Below are 24,841 nucleotides of genomic sequence, written 5' to 3' on the forward strand. Positions count from 1 at the left end.
AGTTAGTCTAAGTCTACATAAAGTCTTCATGTCCAAGGCAGGACTCGAACTCGGGGAGGGGGCGGGGGAGGGTGTCTCTCGGTTTCCAGCCTGAGGCCTTCGCGCTTCTCCTTCCATGGTTCTAGTAGTCTAGGCAAAGATAAAAAGAAGAAAACAGAGAGGGAACTGCGAGGGCCACCCGGCACCTTTTCAACAATCCCCCCCCCCACCCCCCGCGTCGTCTATTTTGCATCGCCCTGCCGATTGGTCGGCGGGTCCGGCGCCACATCCAGGGGCGGGGCGAAGCGGAGGCGTGTGTCCGGCTTGCTTCATTAGCGGCCAGTGTGGCGGCTGGGCCGGGTGCAGTTTGGGCGCTTATCGCCGCCGCCGCCGCCGCCGCTGCCGCTGCTGTCTTTTCATTAGCCGCGATGGTGGAACTGCTGGAGGGCGAGGACGGCTGGAGCGTGTCGTTCGCGGGATGCGGCTTCCTGGGCGTCTATCACATTGGCGTTGCCACCTGCCTGCAGGAGCGCGTCCCTCACATCCTCCGCGACGCCCGGTGCATATATGGGGCCTCGGCGGGGGCGCTGGCCGGTGCCGTCCTCATCGGAGGCGGCTCTCTGGGTGGGTCTGACCTGCGCCTAGTCGGGAAGAGTCGTGGGAACGCGTCCCGACTGGGGGAATCCGGGTCGCGAGGCTCTCGCGCAGGCTGGCATGCCCTCGGCTTGGGTAAAGTTGGTTAATTTGTGAGTGCATGGGGAAAAGCTTTGGCTAAGTGAACAAAGTCCAGATTCCATTCGTGGGAATGGAGAAAGCAGAGATGATTTATTACTATTGTTGTTGTTTTGGTTGTTGTTATTATTATTATTATTTTGGAAAGGGCTGCTGATGCCAGGTAGTCCTGATTTGTGGTTTGCCGCTTCGTGCCTGGAGAAATCTTAAAGCACTGAGAGGGGGGGGCTCCCTTTGATCCTGCAGCAACAGAGTGGTAGGCTGACCTGAGAGGAGAGCACGATTGCACTCTCTTCTAGGGATGTAATTAATCTTGGGTGGGTTAGTGGGTTAATTATATTAGTGGCTTGATCTGATTAATTAAGCCCGACTGTATTTATCTCAGATGGGTTGCTTTGGTGAAAGGCCCTTCGACTTGGGAGATGAAGCGGTGTTGAGGGACAGAAATAATGCAATATGTAGATAATAATAATAATAATAATAATAATAATAATAATAATAATAATAATAATAATAATAAAACAATATTTTCCACCAGACCCCCCTCAACACTTGTCTGTGTTCACATGTTGTGTTTTAATTGCGTTGTGAATCCAGCCCGGGTGTCAGAATGCCATTGTAATTAGGTAAATCGTGTTTTATGGCTCAGCCTTTTTGTATTCATTTCTGCACAGTCCCCAAAGAGCTTGGAGGGAATCCAGTCAGAAAAAACTCTTGTTAACTTTTAGAACTTAATGAACCTTGTCAAATTTGTCCCAGTTGAAAAAGCAGTGATGCAGACGTATTTATTAATCCAGACAGCGTGGCTCACTGAGGAAAAGTCTAAACATTTTTGCGATTTTTTTTTGCACCCTTTCACTTATATTTTCGCCCATTGTATTGAACTACAAATAACATTCTCTCCCCATCTGGAGAAAAGCTGACAGACTTCAAAAGATCTTTATGGAGGCATAGGTCATATCTTCGTGTATTACAATAGATTTGTACTCATTGTTAAGAAAGTTTCACATAATTTACCCTTGATTGAGTAAATTTCATTTTAAAGGACTTTGAATTCAGCAGACAATTTTCTGGATCCTGGTTTTGTCAGAATTTTGGGTGATAATACATTGTATTTCAAATTTTGCTGCATTTGATTTCAAATTTGTAGTCCTATTATAATGTGCAAGATAGAAATGGGACTTTAAAAAGTGGAATCGAGGGTTTGAAATGTTGGAGCTCCTGGAAAGGAGAGAAGCTGCTGTAGAAATTAAAAATGAGGAATGCTAGCTTAAATCTTCCAATCCATGCCCCAATATCATAAAGTTTTAACATTATTATATAAACATTATTATATATTATATTATACATATATGCGGTATAACTACAATATATATTTTATATGTGGTCCAAGACAATGCCTCTTCACTCAGTGTGGCCTAGGCAAGCCAAAAGTTTAGACACCCATGCCTTAAATCATGTTAAGCTCAGAATGTCCATCTAAGTTCATAAAATGGCTATTTTGAACTTTTTGAAAGGGTCCCAAGCTTGAAGCAACCAGAATGAAGTTGTCAGCCTTTTAGTCATGTCCAACCCTCAGCCACTCTATGGATCGGTACTTTCCATGCCCCTCTGTCTCCCACCACGTCCTTCAGGTCTGCCAGGGTTGTCCCAGTGTCATCTTTTGTAGTGTTTAGCCAGAGGGTACTAGAGCGGCCTCTTCTCCTTTGTCGCTCCCAACATGATTTAATTTTCCAGTGAATCAGCTCTCATGACATGACCAAAGTATGACAGCCTCTGTTTGACGATCTTGGCTTCAGGTGATATTTTTGGTGAGGATTGGCCTAAAGTTTCTTTGGGTTGGTTTTTTTTTTGGGGTGGGGGCAATCTGGGATGGGTAATAGTAGCCTCCAGCCCCATAGTTCCAAGACATCTCCTATCTGCCTTTTTCAGAGTCCTAGTTTCGCAGCCATGTATCAGTTGGAAAAATTATTGTGTTAACTATAAATCTGCCCTTGGTTGTGTGGTTGATGTCTTTAATCTTCCAGGTGTTATTCATGTTAGACATTACAGTTCTTGCAAGTGCTATACGCCTTCTGAACTGCCTGCAGCCACCACTTTGATTTTTGTGCCCAGGAAGATGAATTCCTTTACTGTTTTGATGGTCTCGTCAATCTGCTCTCTGGCCTCTGTATTCCCTGCAGTTGTCATTATCTTTGTTTTGTTGATGTTAAGTGTTGTCCAAATTTTTCACTTTTATCTTTAACTCTCAGGATCCCTCCAAATGTGCATTTCTCACAGCTATTTCTGTATGCATGTTGAGCAGTATAGGTGATAGGAAGTAAACATGTCATGTGCTTTCCCCCCTAATTCTGAACCAATTTGGGTCTCCAGAGTCCCTGATCAGAATACGATGATCGAATGAGCTAGATGTGGTGTGATGATATTCCCAAATCTTTGAGGCAATTCCAGAGCCTGTCGTGGTCAAGACTATTGAAGGCTCTTGTGTAGTCAATGAAGCCCATGTAGAGGTCTTTGGGTATTCTTTACTTTTCCCACCATCCAACTTAGATTGGCAATATGATCCCGTGTGTTGCCCTTCCTTTCCAAAATCCTGCTTGTATATTCACAGTTGGATTAAAATGTTGCTGGATTATCTTCAAGGGAATTTTACTCATGGGTGATATCAAGGCTATGGTTCAGTGGTTGGAACAGTCTTTCTTATCACCTTTCTTTTGTTTGGGGATAAATATTGATTTTCCTCCCCCATCTTCTGACCACTCTTTCATACACTTTGGCAAAGTACTCTCAGTGCTTTTGTTGACAGTGATCTTAGCAACTCTGCAGGAATTTCATCAACTCCTGTGACTTTGTGGTTAGGCAACTGGTTGAGTGTCCATACTACCTCCTCCTCCAGGATATCGGGTTCCATTTCTGGTAGGTCAGGTCTTCCTCTTATGTCTTGGCCTTGTTTTTCATTGGTGTAAAGTTCTGCATATTTCCACCATCTTTCTCTGATTGCTTGTTGGTCATGCAATTCCTTCCCATCCCATCCTCTGACCATGTAGCCTTTCTTGACATAAAGGAGTTTCTGGTCTTCTTCACATAAGTGAAACACTCTCATGTATGACCTCTCCTGGCTGCTTCCTCTAGCTTCTTACATTGTTTAGCCCCGTATTTTTCTTTTATCTTTTCTTGCTTTTCTCTGGAACTTTGCATTTAGTGTTCCACATTTCTTCCCTGTCACCAGCGGCTTTTGCTTTCCTTCTCTCATCTGATGTTTTTATTGTAGCTTCTGACATCCAACTTGCCAATTTCTTTGGCTTCCTATATGTTCTTACGCTTTTTCAATGGCAGTTGTTTTTATTTCCCCCTATAACTCATTTGGTTGTCTTTCTATGATATTGAGCAGTTCAAATCTGTTCTTAACTTCAACTGCAAATGCCAGGGGAATCTCCCTGGCTTCACATTTTTGAATCATGGGTGGTTGTTCGACATTGCAATGTTTTTGGCAACTTTTCTTTGGCAGGCTAACAGTTCATGGTCTGACCCACAATCTGTACCAGGGAGTGTTTTCACGGTGAAGATGGAATGTTCCACTTCTTTTGACGTAATACATAATTGATTTGGGTTCTCTATCCAAGTGTATAATTGTGTTATTCAAACCACATCTTCATTGTGCTTAGCTGAATCAGATGTTCTCCTGCTTCATTTCCTTCACTAAGATCAAACTTGCCTGTGATCCCTTTTATTCCATTTCTCCCACATTTGCATTGAAGTCTCCAATAATATAATGTCTTTCTTCGGTGTTTGTTTCAAGAGTTTCCTGAATTTCAGTATAGAATTTGTTGATGTTCTCTACTGTTGAGTCTGCAGTGAGAACGTGAACTTGCACAATTGTTATGTTGTGAGGTTTTCTGTTGATAAGTGTTGCAATTATCCTGTCACTGACTGTTTGAAAACTTTCCATGGTTTTGCCCACTTTTTTATACAGTAGGAAACCTACTCCTCTTCTGATGGTATCGTTGCCAGAGTAGTATAGAATATGACCATCAGAGTTGAAGAAGCTACAGCCAGTCCAATGAGCTTAACTGATGTCTGGTACATCAACGTTGATTGATATATCAATGTTGAGCCTATTCATTTTGTTTTTAACAATGTTCAACTTTCCTAGATTTAAGCCATTGATGTTCCATGTTCCCAATTTTGAACATTGGAGAGCTCTTTTTTCACTAGGAGCAGTGTCAATGGCTGAAGGACCATTAGGATTTACCCCATCCACATTATGGATGCTTCTGCTAGTATGATAGTCTCTTTGCTCTTCCCCTGCAGATTTATAGGTACCTCCCAAGCCAGAGGCACATACTGCTCAATACCATAACTCCTACATCTTTGAGTCGATCCTTAACGCTTTTGGGTAGAGAAAACTGGAGTGGATCACTAGATCTTGTTCCAGGGCAGAGCCATGTTAAACAGTATAATAGGCGTATATTGTTCACCTCCATTATATTGTTGGGCTTTGGCGGCAGAATGAAATACAATACCTTAATATTAGGTTTATGTAGTAATATTTGTTGACATAGTTGAAGCAATTGCCTTCCTGCAAGCAGATGACACAGATTTATATAATCCTGCAGATGGCAGCCATTTTGAGAGCTTTTCTTTTTAACTAGACCCTTCCAGGTTTTCAACATTGTTACTGTAGACTGAATGTTTCTTTTCTTTTAATTTTCAGGCTGCCTGACCTCAAAGATTAGGCGGCTTTCAATTAAAAGGAAGGGAAAGATAGATAGAATAGAGTCCCATATCACGGAAAAGCCAAACATCATAGGGATTGGGCAATCCCTACCTGCGTATCCTTGTAAAACGTCTTGATGTTAATAAGGTTCTTGTAATAGTGCTGAAAGTCCAGGTTTTCTTCTGGATCAACTGCAACCCTGGAGGCTCTTCTTACTGTGTATTGATATACAGGTATGTCAACTGCTACCTGAGTTATTAATACCATGAAAGCATGCTTGGCATTCTAGTTTTCTGACTTATGCCTAGAAGCATCTTAATTTCCTTAAGAAAGAGGGAAGTACGGTATGTATAGGTAATCCTCGATTTACAGCCATAACTTGATAACCTGTTACGATCGTAAGGTCATGATCATTGTAAAGTGAGTCAGCCTAATGACCATCCTGATTTTTAGTATCTTTTTTTGCAGTGGTCGTTAAGCAAACCAATTTGCTCTGGGCCTGTTTCGCCAAAACCATAAACGCCAGTCTATCTAAAAACGTAAAATGTCGTGTGGCTGTAGGACATTGTAAATGGCCATAAATGTGAGTTGGTTGCCCAGTGCCTAAAATGCAGTCATGTGACCTGGGGGGGGGGGTGTAGCCAATGAACTCTTGGATCTGGGTCTTAAATACCCCTGGGAAGGGCCGTAGTAACTTTGAATGGTTGCTGAAGTGAGGATACCTGTATGCCTGGCAATTTTGCCTATGAGTAGGACCACCCCTAAGTTCAGGAAGAAAAATCAAGTTAAATCAGATTCAGTTTTGAATTCTGCGTATTCATTGAAGAATCAAATAAAATAAATAAATAAAATAAAAATCCTTTTTGTATCTCGAATTAGAGAATAGGGGTCTCCAATAGCACTGCTGGGCCTTTATTTTTCACCAACTGCTTAAAGACCAAGTGAGTGAGGTTTTCTAGTGAGTGTGAATAAAAGGTAGTCGTTTTCAAGAAGAGATATTTAATCAAGTAGCAGTGATATGGATGACCAGATCAGATGTTTCCCAGAAGATTCCAGTTTAGCATTAGGATCAGGAGTGTCAAACCCGATCCCATCGCAGGCCGTACCAGGATTTTGTTTGCCCTTGGGGGGCTGGGGTGGATGTGGCCTGATTGTTATGGCCCCTGGATGGGTGGGGCCAGGGTGTCATGGGGCGGTCCCTTGCCGTCTCTGGGACGGCCTCGCAGAACAACTCTGGACCTATTGCAGGCGAGATTTGGCCCACGGGCCGTGAGTTTGACACCCCTGGGCTAGATCACAGGTGGATTCAGCTCACACTGTGGCTTCATGAAATGTGTGTTAGACTGATTCCAAAATGTTGATCAGGAAACCCTGAAAAATGCCAGGGCTGCAGGCCTGACAAATCCTGGAAGAAGACAGGATTGAACACTTCTGCCAAGAAATCAAAATGGATGTCAGTTTTGGAAGCCCTATTCCATGCTGCCGCATTCATTTCGCATTCATTTCGTAGTCTCAATTACGGTTATGTTACATAATAACTCTTATTATCAATCCAAACTTGTATATCCTCATATCATTATTAAAAAAAAAAAGATTTGACTATACTTTTATTCAATCATGCCTTATGAGATAACTATAATTCAAGTAATTTATTCTATAACAAATCATATAATCATACCAATTCTATCCTAAGAAAAAAGAAAAAAAACATTTTATAAATGTAATGTCAAGTAACAAACGAAAAGGGAGAAGAAAAGTCAATAATACTCCTTATTATCTAACATTCTAAATATTCTATTATTGTATTTTATCATCCAACCATTGATAGAAAAGGTCCCAAATTTTATAAAATTGTTTATCTTCTTGCTCTCTAATTTCAAATGTCAATCTACTCATCTCAGCACATTCCAATATTTTCTTAATAATTTCTTCCAGCAATGGAATTTTCTCATTTTTCCAATTTTTTGCAAATACAATCCTAGCCGCAGTTAATACATTTACAATCAAGTATTTCAAATCTTTACTATAAACATCTGGTAAGATTCCCAATAAGAAAAGCTCCGGTTTCAAATCTATATGTCTCTTTGTCATTTTTTCCAACCACATGCGGATTTTAGTCCAGTATTTTCTAGCATCCTCACAAGTCCACCACATATGGTAATATGAACAGGTATCTGATGACACTTCCAACATTTTTCCGATTTGTTCTTAAACATTCTTGCTATCCTTGTCGGGGGGAAATGCCACCTGTAAAACATCTTATACAATTTTACAACCTTTTTTGCTACCATTGTTAAGTGAATCACTGTAGCTGATAAGTTAGTAACCCGGTTGTTAAGTAATCTGGTTTCCCCCATTGACTTCGCTTGTCAGAAGATTGCAAAAGGGGATGACACGATCCTGGGACAAAGCAATGGTCATAAGTATGAGTCAGTTGCCAAGCATCTGAATTTTGATCACGTGACCATGGGGCTACTACAAAGTTTCTAAATATGAAAAACGGTCATAAGTCACTTTTTTCAGTGCTGTTGTAAGTTTGAAAGGTCACTAAACGAATTGTTGTAAGTTGAGGACTACCTGTATTCTAGAAATATAAAAACTCCTTATTTATGGAGGGAAAATTACTAATAGAGAAGAATTAGTAGCTTTATTTCATTTAACATGTATGTTGAAGTTAAATAGGGAGAAAAAGACACTCCACCTGTCTAAAATATCTGAAAAAATTGTAATCAAATTGAGTATTTTCCCAATGTAATTAAAAATACTGCAAACAAGCTTCAACTACAGAGGTACTTCTCAAAATGACCTAACTTTGGGGTCCATAGTAGGGACCTGAAGCTGTAAATGCATAACTTCATGTAGCTATAATGCTTTCATACATGTGTACATATAATTATATGAGTGAAAGTTATTATTTTCTCCCATTCTTTTAAATCTCAGACTAGTATAAATTGAGCGTTGCTCAGAGAAATTCATCACAAGATAAACTTGAGACTTACACCTGGATAGTCTAGTTCTGGATCCTCATCCAATAATTTAAAAGAAAAAAAAATGGCCAGAGATAATCTGAATGTGTCATTCAAGGAGTCTTGATGAGTATTTGGAGCCAAATACTTGAAGTTTTTATTGATTCCTCAAGAGGTGTTTAACACATTAAAGCGAATGGAACTGACATTTTGCATTGCATCTGATTCTTTTCATTCTGGAAGCTTCTCTTCACTTCCAGGTGTATCCAAAACTGTGCATGCAAACTGAAGATGGCTTTCCTCTTAGTCTCTCTCTCTCTCTCTCTCTCTCTCCCTCCCTCCCTCTCCCTCTCTCCCTCCCTCCCTCCCCTCTCTCTCCAACATGTTTAAGGTTATTCTCCCATGATGTAATTATCTTCTTGCTAAGAAATAGTAATGAAATTTGGATGGCCTCTCCTTTTGTATAGTAGCCTCTTCCAAGTAGGCATGGAAGTATTTATTCTGTAAATGTTTGTATTTTGGAATGTTAACCAAATGGGGAAAGCTGTGATAGTGGTATTGTGAATCAGAAGCCTTGATTGCAACATATTTAGATGGTTGTATTAATACAGTAGACCAAATAAGAGAGAAAAAAATGGATTGGCTGAGATTACCAAGAAGGAAATATCACAAGTTACATAAACTACTTTTGTGGGTAGCTTTTCCTCTTTGAGTAAATGTTTGTTTTTCTCATGAAATATTTTTGTTAAAGAAGAGCCACTTTAGTTCACGAGGAATTAGTAATACATAATAATCCCTATCTATACTTTTGTCAGCTGCTTTAGTTATGTTTCTTCTTTACACTATCATAAACCTAAGGTAGAAAATAAAAATGAATTTACACAAGACTTAAGGCTAGAAGCTGGAAACATGTTCCAAACATTACATTACCTGAAAGTTATATCACAAGAAAATACATATAATAGAGAGCCTTTCATCTGCTTCCTTGTATTCTTAATACATGGGTGTCAAACATGCATCGTCACGTTGTCATCATGTGGCATTTTCCCCTTCGCGGAGCTGGGGTGGGAGTCCCCTGTGTGTGACGCATCTGGCCTGTGGGCCACCAGTTTGACACCCCTGTCTTAATAGATTCTAGGTGTGACATATAGAATGTAATTTCATATTTTATAAATGGTCTGTCTGGTCTTTTAAAAATAAAGCATATTTTCTTATTTCCAATACATCTAAAGGCTTTGATTTGGTTTATAAGTTAACTGTACCTTTCATGTAGACATTTGAAGCTTTCATTGGGGTTCATTCAAGCTTCCACTTGGATATATTAGTATTACTTTTTGCAAACTAAATTCAATTTAAATGTATAAAAATCCAAGAGGATGCTACAAAAGTACAAAGGATCTTTTACCCACCTGTATGCCTCATAGAGAAAGTTAGTAGGTAATTGGGGCATTGAGGTTAGTAGGTAATTGGGGCAGTGTCCCCCCACAAAATTATCTACTCTTAAACGGTCAGCCTTGATCTGTCAATATGCTTTTCTCCTCTGCTGGAAATTGCCCAGCTGATCAAGTTTGTGATTCAATGTAATATTTGCCAAGTGCAGAAGCTGTTTTAAGCATTGCAGACATAAAATAAATAAAGACCCAGTATGTTAAGAGTTCAGTCATTTTTGAGGCTTCAGAATGGTCTACAAAAGCAGTTCTACTGGCCTCCAGTGACAAAGATGACTTCGGTCATTGGCCCTGCTGGGATTTTTCTGGAGATGAAGCATTCTTTCTGAAAAAGAACTGTAGATCCCGGAATCCCTTTCACAATTCATATTCACATATTTGTTGTTGGACATTAACAGTTGGGAGAAGACGGCCTAACCAAGTACCAATTCTGCCAGAAATGTGGACAAGATAGAAGATAGGGTGCAAACCAGAGTTGGTATTCAGCAGGTTCTGACCAGTTCTAGAGAACTGGTAGCGGAAATTTTGAGTAGTTCGGAGAATAGATGGGGGCAGGGCCAGTCAGCTGTTTCAGGCTGCAGGGATTGCCATTGCCTATTGCCGCCTCCGTGTGCCTTATTTTCGCCCTCCGCGTCCCATTTTTGGCCTTTACACGTCTGCGTGCCCCTTTTTCTGCCCATTCTGATCTCTATCGCCCAGAACAGGCTGAAAATGGGGCACACGGAGGCTGGAAATGGAATGTGTGGAGGCTGAAAACAGGAGGTGGAGGCTGAAAATGGGTCGTGTGGAAGCGGCAATAGGCTACAGCAATCCCTGCAGCCTGAAACAGCTGATCGTTGGAAGGCCAATCCAACCGGCAAATCAGCTGCTTGTGCTAATCAGGCTGTGGTGAAGCTGAAACAGGCTTTTTGCTGTTGGCTGCAAGGAGGCAAATTGCTGGGAGGCAGAGGCAGATTTTTTTTTTCTTGTTTTCCTCCCCAAAAGCTCGGTGCGTCTTATACTTTGGAGTGTCTTATTCTCCGAAAAATATGGTACTTTTTGGAATTATGGACAAAATCCAACCTCCTCATCTCAGAACACAACACATTTCCCCACATACTTTTGTCAGTCTTGTAGTTTTTTTGTAAAATGAAGCCAGGCTTGTCTGAGGGTCGGATTATTTTTGTTTTGGTAAGAAAAGACTTCCATCTTGCCACCCTACTCCACAGACTAGACATATGAAGAATATGAAAGTTTGTTGTCACATGTAATACATAACCAGTACAGGTAGTCCTCGACTTACAACAGTTCAAAGTTAAAGTTACAGTGGCACTGAAAAAAGTGAAACGCACTTCTGACCATTGCAACATCCCCATGGCCTCGTGACACTTGGGACACAAAATTTCGACACTTGGGAATTGACTCATGTTTATGATAATTGCAGTGTTCCGGAGGTCACGTGGTCATTCTTTGCAACCTTCTAATAAACAAAGTCAATGGGGAAGCCAGATTCCCGTAACCGGGTTCCTAACGTAACTTCTGTAGTGATTCACTTAACGGTGACAAAGTGAAATGGGTCGAAATGCATTTAGCTGCCTTGCTTAGGAGCAGAAATGTTGGGCTCAGCTGTGGTCACAAGTTGAGGACTATCTATACTTGCCACATCCCTGCAACTCATATGTTGCTGTGGGCTTCTTGGCAGCCTCTCAGACCAATTTTCTTATTATTTCACCAATTTAGGGGAGATATCCAATTCTTGGTAATGTCACTGTGGTGCCATATTTTTTCCACTTGTTGATAACTGCCTTCACTCTGTTCCATGATATATGTAATGCCTTGGAAAGTTTTTTTGCCTTTCTCCTGACTGATGCTTCCCCACGAGATCCCTTTGTTGCTTTGTAAACTTGTAGAAAGTTAGCACCTGCCCGTCTCCTAGAATAAAATATTTTGAGAAATATTAAAAAGGCAGAATATTGTATTTTCCTGGAAACATGATTCTTTTTACAGGCAGGAAGCAGACTCACTGTCAATAGCCCCCACCTTTCTGAATAGCCCTCAGCAGATGTCAGCATTTAAGAGTTTTGGTCTATTCATAAGCAAATTCCCTGCAGCAAGGTCTGAACAAAGGTAGGGTTAGCCGTCAGCCACAATAGGAATTGGCCAGCACCCTTTCAGAACACAAGTTCCTTCATTGCCTCATCTTAGTTGCATCACACCCTCCAATCTTCAACCAAATCTACAGAGCCAGCTATGACCCCTACAACAGCCAATAGAATACATGTTCTTGCACAGGAACAGGAAGCTCAAGTGCAAAGCCCAAGAGAAGATATAAAAAAACCCCACTCTCAACTCTATGTAGTAAGCAGCCCAGAATCATGTGCTTGGTGGTCCTGCTTCACCATTAAACCATTTTTCCAATCAGCCACCATGTTTCCAGTGTCTTTCTCCCGGTTTGGAAACGAATTAAATGGATATTTCTGCCAACAAACTCTTTTGGAAACTTGTGGCGTTTGTTTTAAGAGACAACTAAGTGAATGTCAGAAAAATTCTACCACAGCTAAACTTTATCTGGGCTTGTTCAGTCACTTTAATTAATGGTTCTATTTAGCATCAGTTTGAATGTGATTAGTTACTTCTGGACATTGCCACGTTCCTACATATAAGAGGGTGCGAATAGTTATGCAGCCATGCTATTCTAAATGTTATGGTTATTCCCCCCCCCAAAAAAGATTTCAGTTTGTTTTTCAATTGAATTGTACAGCTTATATGTTACATTAAAGGTGGAAAGAATTCTGAAGTGATTTAATCTTGGTCTGATTTTTACATCTCAAAACCAGGCATTTTAACACTGTGTAGATTATCTATACCCGTTGTATATGCCATTGGAGGAAGAATAGTAGAATGCAGATGTGGGCTTTTGGAAATACAGGATTCTGAAGAAAAAAATATCTGTGCTTATTAATTGAAAGCACTTAAAAATGGATTTTAAGGATTGTTTCTAAAACATAACATATGGGGTTATACCTATCAATACATTCAAGGACTGTAGAAGCAAAGTGCAAAAGGAAAATACTATATTTTTGAAAAATCTAGAAGTGCATAGGATCCATGCGATGGGTAAGAAAAATATGTAGATGCAGCCATGAAGTCCCAAAACTAGAGTTGAAAGAGCTTTACTTTGCTTCAATGCTGCACTTTAAAATGAGACATGAGAGCTAGTTTGGTGAAACAGTTAAGACATTGAGATAGAGACAGAGACTATGAGTTCGTCCTGCCTTGGATATAACACCAGATGGGGGATCTTGGGCCGGTTACTCTCTCAGCCCTGGGAAGAAGGCAGGGGCAAAACATTTCCCAAAACATTGCCAAGAAAATGGCCGACTTGTCCAGACAGTTACAAGAGCCAAGTGGATTGAAAGACACATGTGCTAAAAGAGACATGAATAACTGGCATTTAGTTTGTGTCTGCAAATCACTTGTTAAAATGTCTGGGTAAACTTTTCTCTTTCTGGAAGGCATTTCTTTTCTCTAGGCATAACTACCCTGCGGTATGTGTGTGTGTGTGTGTATACAGATGCAGACAGACAGATGTAATGATAATACTTCATTCATCAGTATGTAAGCAATTGGGGACTACAGCCGGTTTTCAGGCTGTTCCCTTTCATGTTTTTTTTTTTTTTTGATTGAGCCATCTCTTTTCGGGTCAAACTCCTTTTGGAAAGTTTGACTCTTAACTTCTTCTCTGGAAGTGAAAGAGGATAAAAGTTGTGACTGGGTTAGGGCAACCCATAATAAAAACGCAAATGCCTTTTCCTGATTGGGTCAGGAAAATAAGCTGAGGCTCAGCAGATACCTCAGACCACCCCCTTATCTCCCTTTGCCAAATAGGTTACTGCAGGGCATTCACTTACCAGATTCCTGGACAGATTTTTGCAGAGTTAACAGATGCCCCCAATGACAACATCTAATCTAGCAAAAAGCTGGGAAGGTCATTGGTTAAGCAAGTCTTTGATAAGCTACCAAAGTACATCTTTCATTATGGCTAATTCAGAAGGGAAGTCTCTCATCTCTTACAACCAAACTCTGCTATTACACTTGTATTATATTACCAGTCAATGACTACTTCAGCTTCAATCGCAACAATACAAGAGCACACAACAGGTACAAACTCAATGTAAACCGCTCCAAACTTGATTGCAGAAAGTACGACTTCAGCAACAGAGTGGTCAATGCCTGGAATGTACTACATGACTCTGTTGTTACATCCTGTAACCCCCCCCCCCATTCCTTTAACCTTAAAATATCCACTATTGACCTCACCCCATTTCTAAGAGGTCTGTAAGGGGCATTCATAAATGCACAATCCTGCCTACCGTCCCTGTCCAATTATCCCCATTTATTCGTACCTATTTCCTGTATTCTTACTCATGTTTATACTTATACCTATTATCTTGTAAGCGATTGACAAATCAAATCAAATACAAATAAATATTCAATTTCAGCCTTGGCCCACGAAACAAATCTGTGAATATAAAGGACCTGGCTCCATAGCAGACTTCCTCTTATTTTAATACTCCCTCTGATTAATGGTTATTCTTTAAGTTTATTACAGCCCTAAGGGCAAATGCAAACAAAACAGAACAATAAACAGTACATCCTGCTATATATCTGCATATAAGAAAGACAATGCAGTAGAATTCTAAGAATAATTAAAAATACTGAAATAAATGCAAATAAAGTACTATTATATTGGCAGTCCTTGACTTCCAACCATTTGATATGTGACCGAAGTAACAATGAAAAAAGTGACTTATACAACATCCCTATCAGTGGTGGGATTCAAATTGTTTTACTATTACTGTGGGCATGGCTTGGTGGGTGCGGCAGGGGAAGGACACTGTAAAATCTCCATTCCCTCCCCACCCCAGGGGAAGGATACTGCAAAATCTCCATTCCCTCCCTACTCCTGGGGGAAGGTTACTTCAAAATCTCTATTCCCTCCCCACCCCACTAACCTGCTTTCCAGCTCCGTTCTCCTGTGCAGGGCAACAAAAGGAGACTCAGCTGATCAGCTGGGACTCGGGAGGCAGAGGATAGATGGGGCCACCCCCAGTCAGATGGGGGTGTTTGCCAATTTTCCGAACTACTCAAAATTTCCTCTACTGGTTCTCCAGAATTGGTCAGAACCTGCTGAATACTACCTCTGATCCTCAAAGTCGCATGATCAAATTTTGGACGCTCGGCAACTGGTATGCACTTATTACAGTTGCCATGTCCCAGGGTCACGTGATTCCCTTTTGTGACCTTCTGAAAAGCATTAACCAACTGTGTTGCTAACGCAATAACCTCAGCGATTCACTTAATAACGGTGGCAAGAAAGATCATAAAGTGGGGCAAAACTCACTTAACAACTGTCTCGCTTAGCAACAGAAATTTGGGGGTCAGTTTTGGTTGTAAGTAGAGGACTACCTGTAAGACATTCCAAACCTAACTTATGGTGTGGCATTTTTCACAAATGGTAGCACAAAACTAGGTGACTTGAGAGATCATTTATTGAGTTTTTGCCTGGAAAAATACTTTTTATTAGATATTTTGTTTGTATCTGGCCTTGGGTCTGTATGTTGCCACACCATATTTTGGGGAGCTGTTGTTGCTTGAAGAATTAACCCGTTTGCCTTTTCACCATTTTTTTCTTTTAATATGTTCATAGTACAGTATTTCAGTTTCATTTAAAGTAGTAATTGAACTGATGTTTCAAACTAAACAAAGGAAGAATTTTTCAGTAAATTGATAGTATATGTAGATATTTCACTCAATACTGGTAAAAATGACAGACATTCATTATATTTTAAAAAACAAATACTATCGTTGTAGAAGAGATTGCAAATTAACCCCAAGTTTCAAATGATTCAAGAGTTGGATCTCCTGATTTGAAAGAGAGAATAAAAACAAATATTTTGATATAAATTACCAGCCAGATTTTGTAGCTCTTATCAATAAATTAACCATCCTTATTTTCAGAAGTAGCGTAATTGTCAATCTTATCAATATGAGCAATGCTTGAGTGTTGTTTGACACAGAAGGCAAGCCCAATTTGCCTATTGTTCAAAAACAACAATTTAAAAAACAACCTAGGAAACAGTCTCTCCTGCAGCCAATATTCAGAGACGCCAGAGAGAGCAATCAGCCAATTTCCCTCTCCCTGGCACCCGTCATATTATCTAGCCTGGTGACAAATTATATCCAGGAAAGTAATCAAGGTCAGCCAACATTAGAAAGCCAACGGCTTTGATTATAGCTTACAAAGAAAATGTGTATTTCTTTTAAAAATTAAAATAAGTCAGGCCTAGGAGCAAGGGTGGGCTTCAAAAATTTTAGCAATGGCTTTTCTTCCCGGTTTGCTGGGTGAGCGTCGCCTGGGTGCATGGCCTAGTCGGCCTCCTGCACCATGGGGGGGGAGGGGGGGCGTTTTTGTCCTCCCGGGCTCCGGAGGCTTTTTTTGAACCTCCGGGAGGGCGAAAATGGCTTCTCCAGGCTCCGGAGGCTCTCTGGAAGCCAGAAACAGGCCCATTTCCTGTCTTCCAGAACTTTCGGGAGGCCCGTTTTTCACCCTCCTCGAGCCTCCATGTGCGCCCTGCATCCAAAATGGAGGAGAGGAGAGAGGTGGGGTGGGCCAGGCCAGCCAGGAGTGGGATTTGGGGTTCTCTGAACTGCATAGAATCTTTGCTAGTGGCTCTCCTGAACCCTTGCGAACCCTCAGCAGCCCAGCCCTGCCTAGATTATCTGTTCATGCCAATCTAGTTTTCAGGTTCCCTCATGAGGTTGATTTTCTTTAGTTGAATAGAAAGTGTGTGTCCTGTTCCATTTTTGGGGCCATCCATTAGCTGAGGCATATCTGAAGATGCCAAATTTCCCATGAGGTGCTGAGCTATACCTCCAGTAGGGTAGTTTCAGTGTAGATACTATAGATTCCCTCCAAAACTTTGGCATGCGCAGCGCTGCCCTTCAGCTCTCTTCAGCCAGTTGTCAAGAGAAATATTTACTAATGGAATCCTAATTTATCTTGCATCACATACAAACATCTTAAGTCAGCTGAGTGCCAGATTGGATTTCCTGTTAGGAAGATGGCATTTTTCTTGAACAAGTTAAGCTCTCGACCCTCTTTTGTTGAGCTCCAAATGGCCCTGGGATCCTAGATAGATTCATCTTGGAACCACGGAGAGGAGGGCAGAGAGAAAAGTTACAAAATGGAAATTGAGTAATGAGACAGAACACAGAAACAAGTTGCAAATATATATATATTTGCCTCCAGTTGAAACAAGACCAATTTTCTCTTGCTGGTGTTTTAGTTGAACAGAGAATCTGCAGCTCACTCTGCAGACAGGTAAGAGTTTTTCTCACTGAGGTTTTTGTACGATGCCAGATACCTGCATAGGAAAGGATGCCATCATCTGGATGGTATTAATAAAATCAGGTGGTTATGGAATGAATGTTAGCTCTGGAATATTTTAAGACACATTCTTCCCTCTTTTGCTCTTTTAAAAACATTTAAAAATGAAAGAATGGCAAACAAATGCATTTGAAAGGAATACTTATATCTGACACCTTGTCTCATGATGCTTATATATCTTTCAGCACAAGCTTGTGCAGATGTTTTGGGTCTCGCCAAAGAAGCCAGGAAACGAAATCTCGGTCCTCTTCATCCTTCCTTCAACGTGATGAAAATAATAAGAGATGGCCTCTACAAAAATCTCCCCGAAAACAGTTACAAATTGTTATCAGATAAACTTTCAATTTCTCTAACAAGAGTGTCTGATGGGGAAAACATATTAATATCTGATTTTAATTCTAAAGAAGAGGTTGTGCAGGTATGTTCTGTACTATCACTATTTTGTTTTTAACCTTATTATATTTACAAACATGGGGCATCCTATCCCCAGGAGTCAGCAGTCTGATCAGTTGAAAGCCTTCTCCACAGGAATTAGATTTGTGACCTGCATTGTTATAAGACCGTGATGATGAACAGATGGCACGTGTGCCACAGATGGTACGCAGAGCCATTTGTGCCAGCACGCGAGCTGCAGGCAAACTTTCCTTACTGCGCATGTGCGTGCCTCACAGCTGATTTTCAGCCTATTTGAGGCCTTTTTCTGCCTCCCAAAGGCTTGAGGAAGGCTTCTGCAGGTTTCAGCCAACTTTGTAGGCCGAAAACTAGCCCCATTTCATCAGTTCCAGTATTTCTGGAAAAACAGGAAGTGATGAAACGGAGCTAGTTTTCGGCCTACAAAGCTTGCTGAAGCCTGCAGTAAGCCTTCCTCAAGCCTTTGGGAGGCTAAAAAGGCCTCAAACCGCCGAAAATCAGCTGTGAGGTGCAGTGCAAGTAAGGGGGCTATGGCAGGGGAATTGCACACGAATGTGTAGGGGGGGTGCAGGGGCGTGCATTGCCTTCTGGGTGCTGGCATGCAAAAGCAAGCATGCAAGCGCACCCACAATTTTTGGCACAGAAGCCCAAAAAGGTTAGCCACCACTGTTATAAGATGTTTCCCCCCCTGCAATTAGAAATAATTATAACTAATCTTTATTTTTAAAAAAAATCTTTCCTAGGCCCTGCTTTGTAGCTCATTTGTACCGGTATATTGTGGCCTCATTCCACCTTCATTTAGAGGAGTGGTAAGGATTGTTTATTGGTTTTAAATCAGCATGAGATTTATTGAGATAAACTGAGCTGAAACTTGGTGTAATTTGATGGGACGGCAGGTTTTCCTCTTCAGAATTAAAATGTGGCAATCCTCAGGGTGAAGGAAAATCATGTGGCGGAAATAACAGATATTATTTAGAGTTGTGGGAAGAAGTGTGAAAGAAAGTGTACCAATAAGAGAGCTCTGTGAAAATATTTGATTTTTTTTTTTAAAAAAAAATCTGCGTATTGAATGCCACGATCATTTGATTTAAAACTAGATTTTGTTACATGATCGAGGTAGTCCTCGACATACAACAGTTCGTTAGTGACTGTTCGAAATTACATCAGCACTGAAAAAAGTGACTCATGACCGTTTTTCACACTTACAACTGTTGCAACTTCCCCTCCCGGTGTGATGACCCAGGGTGGGATACAAAACAAACACAGTCACAGAAAACAGGTGAAGCCCCTTTTATTCCTTCAGTTTCCTTCCAAGCTCTGAAGACAAAAAACTCCCACACAAACAGTTACAAGAAGAAGGAAAAAAAGCAGGCAAAATAAGGGCTGGAGGATGTCCACAGATAACACACACTGGGAAGGATGCCAAACTCAAGAGAGGAACCATAAATTAAGAGATATTTCCACGCTTTGTTTCCAGCATTCACCTGTACGCACATCCGTTCTCTTATTCAGTTGTCACAGTTGCAGCCTATGAAGAGGATCAAGGCCCTCTCCTCCCGAGTAGACCACGTCTCTCCCTTATCCTCTCCTCCCTGCGTGCCCTAGGATGGAGAGGGGATGGGCCTGGGTCCTCCTCTGACTGCCCAGCTGGCCTCTGCCCTTCCCCAGCCTCCTCCACAACCTCCAGAACCACACTTCCACTCCCTGTTGGCTGTTCCTCTTCTCCCTCAGAGTCAGTCTCCACCAAGGGCATGACACCTGGTCACGTGGTTCATATTTATGACAGTTTCAATGTCCCGGGGTCTTTTAATCATAGCAACCAATAACAAACTAACTTAACAATTGTGGTGATTCACTTACAGCTGTGGCAAGAAAAATCCTAAAATGGAGCAGAATTCCCTTAACAAATGTCTAATTTAGCAACAGAGAGGTTGGGCTCAATCGTGGTCATTAGTTGACGACTACCTGTATTCTGTCTCAAAGGTATAATAGTGCTTTTTAAAGTGCCTTTCTTTTCCTTAGGATTTTTAGAGGGAGTCTGGATGATGCCCATTCTTTAAAGCATAGCAATGTTATATCAAAATGGGAAGCCATGCTGCCAATCTTCATCAGTTATGGTCAGGGTGGGCTAACATATTTGATTTTATGGTCCCAAACTCCTCTTTTTGCATTCTTCACTCTTCTTACTACCTAAGGCTTGTATCATGTCGCACCTTGGGTATTGGAGGTAAGACTTTACGCAGGTACAGTACATTGATATGTGAGTTCATTGTGCTTCTGGGTACTGTGTACCTACTGCAAGATTTTAGAGTTAAGTGCTAGATATCTGCAGAGATTTGCAGGGCACAAATACGGTTGTTGTTTGGAAAGGAGACTGTTGAGAACTGACCTGCATAACAGTAAAAAAAAAAAACCCTCTCTTGAAGATGAATGCTAATGATTAATCCTCTTACCTTAAAGTACTCCCTTGTGCAATGTATTTCAGGGCCAGGCGTGGAAGTTTAAAGAGTATCCGCATCTTGGCTAAAAAGGAACTATGTCAGTATTAATCATTACTTGTTGCTTTTCTGCTTTAGTAATAAGAAAGGTAAACCGATGCAAGTGTTCTGGAGCAGATAATAGCTCGTTCCGCCATCCCCAACCTTTGTGGCTTTGGGGCCTGGCTGGGTGGGGGAAGAGGGAAACTGAGCCACGCGTGCAGCAGCCCTAGCACAAGTGGCGGGCCAGCCCAGACACACGCAGCTCAACTTGCGCGAGTAGCGTGCTGGTGTGTGCACGAGTGCCCTCCCAATCTGCTGCTCACGCAAGCTGACTGGGCACACATGCCTCCGTGCTCTGGCCAGCCACTTGCGTGACCCAATTCCAAATAGCCCATGGTCCAGTAGTCGATTTGGGACCCTGAGCTAGGTCAGTTTGCGTATGATAGTTTTAATTTTTCTTACAAATACTTCAGTGTGGTTTGATGATACAAATATTTTTTTTTGGGGGGGGGGGTATCTATTTAGATAGATTTTCTTAGTTCACTTGACTGTGCCATCATCTAAAAGAGTTTAGCCAAGTGAGAAAATATAATACATGCTTCCTGAATTTCCAAACACACTTTTATTTCTCTGCCACATTTGGCCAATAATGAATTCTTTTCTATTCTATCTATTGTATTACTGTTGTGAAGTGTAGAAGATGGGTGCAGTAGAGGATTGAGGTCATAAACTCTGGACAGAAATGGCAAAAATGAAATTGTTGAATCATAGCAGATTGATCCTGATAAATAGTAAATTAAAACTTGACAATCAAATGGTAGCCTTATTTAAATTCTAAGTAGAACAAGAATTGTTTAAGAAAGTGATAATATACGTAGCAATTCCTTTAAATAGTGAGGTGCAGTAAGTTATATCAGAACCAAATGCTTTATCAATTTTGGTATCTTTAAGATATGTGGACTTCAGTTCCCAGCAAGCATGCTGGCTAGAAAATTTTGGCTAGAGAATTCTCAAGAGTTGAAATCTGCAACTCTTAAACTTGCCAAGGTTGAAAAAATGCTGCCAGTATCTTTCCTCCTTCCCCATTAAATTTTCTCATGTTGTTCAAAAAAATAGGCTTGGTTTTAAAGAGTTCCCTCCACCCCAATTCAGGTAGCTTTCTGTCACATTGTGATGAATCCCAATAATTAATTCCTAGCATTTAGTAAGGGTTTTCTAACCTTTTAAGCTTATCTTGCATGGGTCAGATACGATGAGTTTTTGCTTAATTAAGCAAGTACAGCCTTTCATGTTTCTCTTCTTCCTCTCTTCCTTAAAGCGTTACGTGGACGGTGGATTAAGTGACAACTTACCTCGCTGTAATTCGAAGAACACCATAACCGTTTCTCCTTTCTCTGGGGAATGTGACATTTGTCCCAAGGGGAACTCTGCAAACTTCCACCAGATGAATCTAACCAATACAAGCATTCAGCTTAGCTTAGGGAACATGTATCGTTTAACTCAAGCACTTTTTCCTCCAGAGCCTCAGGTATTGTATGTTCAACATTGCCTCTTATGGGATCATGCTTTTTATTCATGTTGATAGTTCTTTGTATGATTTTGAGACAATGATATAAATATTTTCCAAGCAGCACAAAACCCAAGAATGTTACAGGACTTCAATGAACGTTTTGTAATCTGCAAACCTAACCTTTGGCCATGCTGGTTGGCACAGATGGAATTGGCAAGGTAGAAAAGTTCTGCAGTTCTGTATACTAGGAACAGTGCGGATGCTGTTAAATTTATAAAAGAGCACAATGAAACATTCCAATACATTGTAGACTCTTTTTAGGCTGATGCAGCAGTTACTGAAAAGAGCCAATTTGGGTGCAGCGATGAGGTCCCAGCTGGAAACTAGGAGATTGTCAGTTCTAGTCAGGTGTGGGATTCAAAAATCCCAGCAACCAGTTCGCTGCCCAGTTGCTGGGTGGGCATGGCAGTGGAGGGCATGGCCCACAGGAACTTCCGGCAGGGCTGTTTTTCACCTTCCCAATGATCCGGAGGCTTTCTTCAGGCCTCTGAGAGGGCGAAAATGGCCTCCCCCAGCCTCTGGAGGCCCTCCGGAAGCTGGAAACAGGCCCGTTTCTGGACGTCCAGAAGGTTTGTTTTTTTCCCCCTCCCAGAGCTTCTGCGCGGACCCTGCACTTACCTCCATCGAATATGGGCCGCATGGAGACTCCTGGGAGGAGAAGGGCTGGGTGGGCGGGGCCAGTTGGCGGGTTCAAATACTGGTTCAGCAAACCAGATGCAAATTTAACATCCAGTTCACCCAAACCAGTCTGAACTGGTAGAATCCAGCCCCTGGTTCTAGTCCTGCCTTGCACACAATCTCTCTTGCTCATTTTTAGGAAGGAAGAGGCAAAGGGAAACCACTTCTGAAAACTGTAGGTACTAGACCAGGAAGTTGCCAGGAATGACTGACTCAAAGGCACGCACACAGACACATAAAGGTTATTGAATTGTTGTGTCATGTTTGAAAGTCCATAGCTAGCTTAAGGTTTTGAGTTAAGTTATCTATCATTTAGTAAAAGTAGATAATTAGTTTTGCACAGTGGTTTTCTGTTTTGCTTCCTTGCACTTAATTTTTTTAAAAAATATGATCTTCAACATAAGCTGTCCATTAATTTAAAAAGAATGCATATGTATACCCACATGTGTCTTCCCATGTTTGTATAAAGGATGGAGAGGTGGAATTCAGCAGGTTCTGACCAGTTCTGGAGAACCGGTAGTGGAAATTTTGAGTAGTTCAGAGAACCAGCAAATCCCACCTCTGACTGGAGATTTTACAGTATCCTTCCTCTGCCACGCCCACCAAACAATGCCTACAGAACCGGTAGTAAAAAAAATTGAATCCCACCACTGAAAGGATGTGTGTGCTCATACGTAGTCTGATTCATTCCTATATGGATATAATTTAAAGCCAGGGAAAAAGCCACCGAACACATGTTGAAGTCTGTGAGAAGCTGGCAACGATCTCTTCATGAAGTAAATTATATCGCCTTTTGCTGTTTACATAATTGCTGAATGGAATGACATTATGAGATTGAGTACAGGTAGTCCGCTACTTACAACAGTTAATTTTAGTGACCTTCCAAGTTAATGATGGCAATGAAAAATGTGACGTAGGAGTGCTTTTCACAGTCATGACCTTAGCAGCATTGCCATGTTTGCGTGATCAAATTGAAGATGCTTGGCAACTGGTTCTTACTTATGACCATTGCTGTGTCCCACGGCCATGGGATCAACTTTTGTGATCTTCTGACAAAGTCAAGGGAGAAGCCAAATTCACTTTAACAACCAGGTCACTAACTTATCAACTGCAATGATTCACCTAACAACTATGGCAAGGAAGGTCATAAAATGAGTGAAAGCTCATTTAACATACGTCTGACTTAACAACAGAAATTTTGAGCTCAATTGTATGTCGGGATCACCACCTATACACCTTTTTCTCATTCCCATTGATTAAAAAGGAAGGAAGGAAAGAAGGAAGGAGAGAAAAAGAGAAAGAACGAAAGAAAAGGAAGAAAGGAAAGAAAGAAAGAGAAACAGGAAGAAAGGAAGGTCCATAATTAAGTTTCTGGGGAGATGATCTCTGGAATTATTTCTGCTATGGCAGGCTCCCTCTCAGGAATCCAAGGTTGTTTCCCAGAACCTTTGAGGTCTTGTCATGCCCATGCGGTTGAAAAATAAGGAGTTACATAATGCATGCCATTTGTGTGACACTGCGTGAGATGTCATTTGAGGTCATCATGGATGCCACTCTACCATAGTTACTGCCAGGGCTACAACTGAACTGTAAAAAAAAAACCCACAATACAATCAGGTGGATTCAGTGTTTTTCAATTCTAGCTGTCTGGAGAATTGTGGAAGTTTAATTCCACACACCTCAAAGATTGCACTAAATAATCAAAGGGTGGAGAACTTCGATGCCACACCAATGTGTGAAATATTACTCTGCTATATTGAATTGATTAGTTGGCTTTCCTTTTTTTTTAAATGAGACAGTGAGAGAGGTTGTTTTTTCGGCCTGTCTTTTTAGCCTTCTTTAGTTGCACGGGCATCGTGTTTCAAATTTCTTTTTCTGTTACTGGATTCAGAAATTCTACAATGCTTAAATACGCCATGGTTCAGCTGATACCATGGGTTATTCTCACAATATAGGCAGGGGTGGGCTGCTGGGGGTTTGCAGGGATTCGGGAGAACCGCTAGCTAAGATTCTTCACAGTTTGGAGAACCAGCATATCCCACTTCCCCTGGTCCCACCCACCCCAGCCCGCCCCTCCCAGGAGTCTCTACATGGCCTGTTTTGGATGCAGGTAAGTGCAGGGTGTGTGCGGAGGCTCAGGGAGGATGAAAAACGGCCCCCCCGGAAGTTCAGAAAGGCCAGAAATGGACCTGTTTCCAGCTTTTAGAACCTCCAGAGCCCGGAGAAGCTATTTTCGCCCTCCCAGAGGCTCAAGGAAAGCCTCCGGAGCCCTGGGAAGGCAAAAACACCCCCCCCCATGTGTTGCAGGAGGGTGACTAGGCCACGCCCACCATGGCCACACCCACCCAGCGTCCAGGCAGAGAACCCGTTGCTAAAAATTTTGAAGCCCACCCCTGGATATAGGAGTGATTTTGGAGAAACCAGCTCCTTA

At 41.5% G+C, this 24,841-nt stretch overlaps 1 protein-coding gene across 2 annotated transcripts in view; it reads left to right on the forward strand.

Moving 5' to 3' along the window:
* The first annotated feature begins 282 nt into the window (after positions 1-282).
* The window catches only part of LOC113437587 (1-acylglycerol-3-phosphate O-acyltransferase Pnpla3-like), a 34,901-nt gene continuing 10,342 nt past the window's right edge, over positions 283-24,841 (forward strand). Inside the window, exons 1-4 of one of the 2 annotated variants that reach the window (XM_026702667.2) lie at positions 283-603; positions 17,457-17,689; positions 18,426-18,491; positions 21,481-21,690. In XM_026702667.2, coding sequence (XP_026558452.1) covers positions 408-603; positions 17,457-17,689; positions 18,426-18,491; positions 21,481-21,690 — 705 coding nt within the window. In that variant the 5' untranslated portion in view covers positions 283-407. The remainder of the gene's footprint in view (positions 604-17,456; positions 17,690-18,425; positions 18,492-21,480; positions 21,691-24,841) is intronic. The other variant, XM_087934187.1, reaches the window with a different exon arrangement.

The sequence above is a fragment of the Pseudonaja textilis genome, chromosome 5 (genome assembly GCF_049901715.1).
Source record: "Pseudonaja textilis isolate UNSWEBS1 chromosome 5, rPseTex1.2, whole genome shotgun sequence".
NCBI classification, from domain to species: Eukaryota; Metazoa; Chordata; class Lepidosauria; order Squamata; family Elapidae; genus Pseudonaja; species Pseudonaja textilis.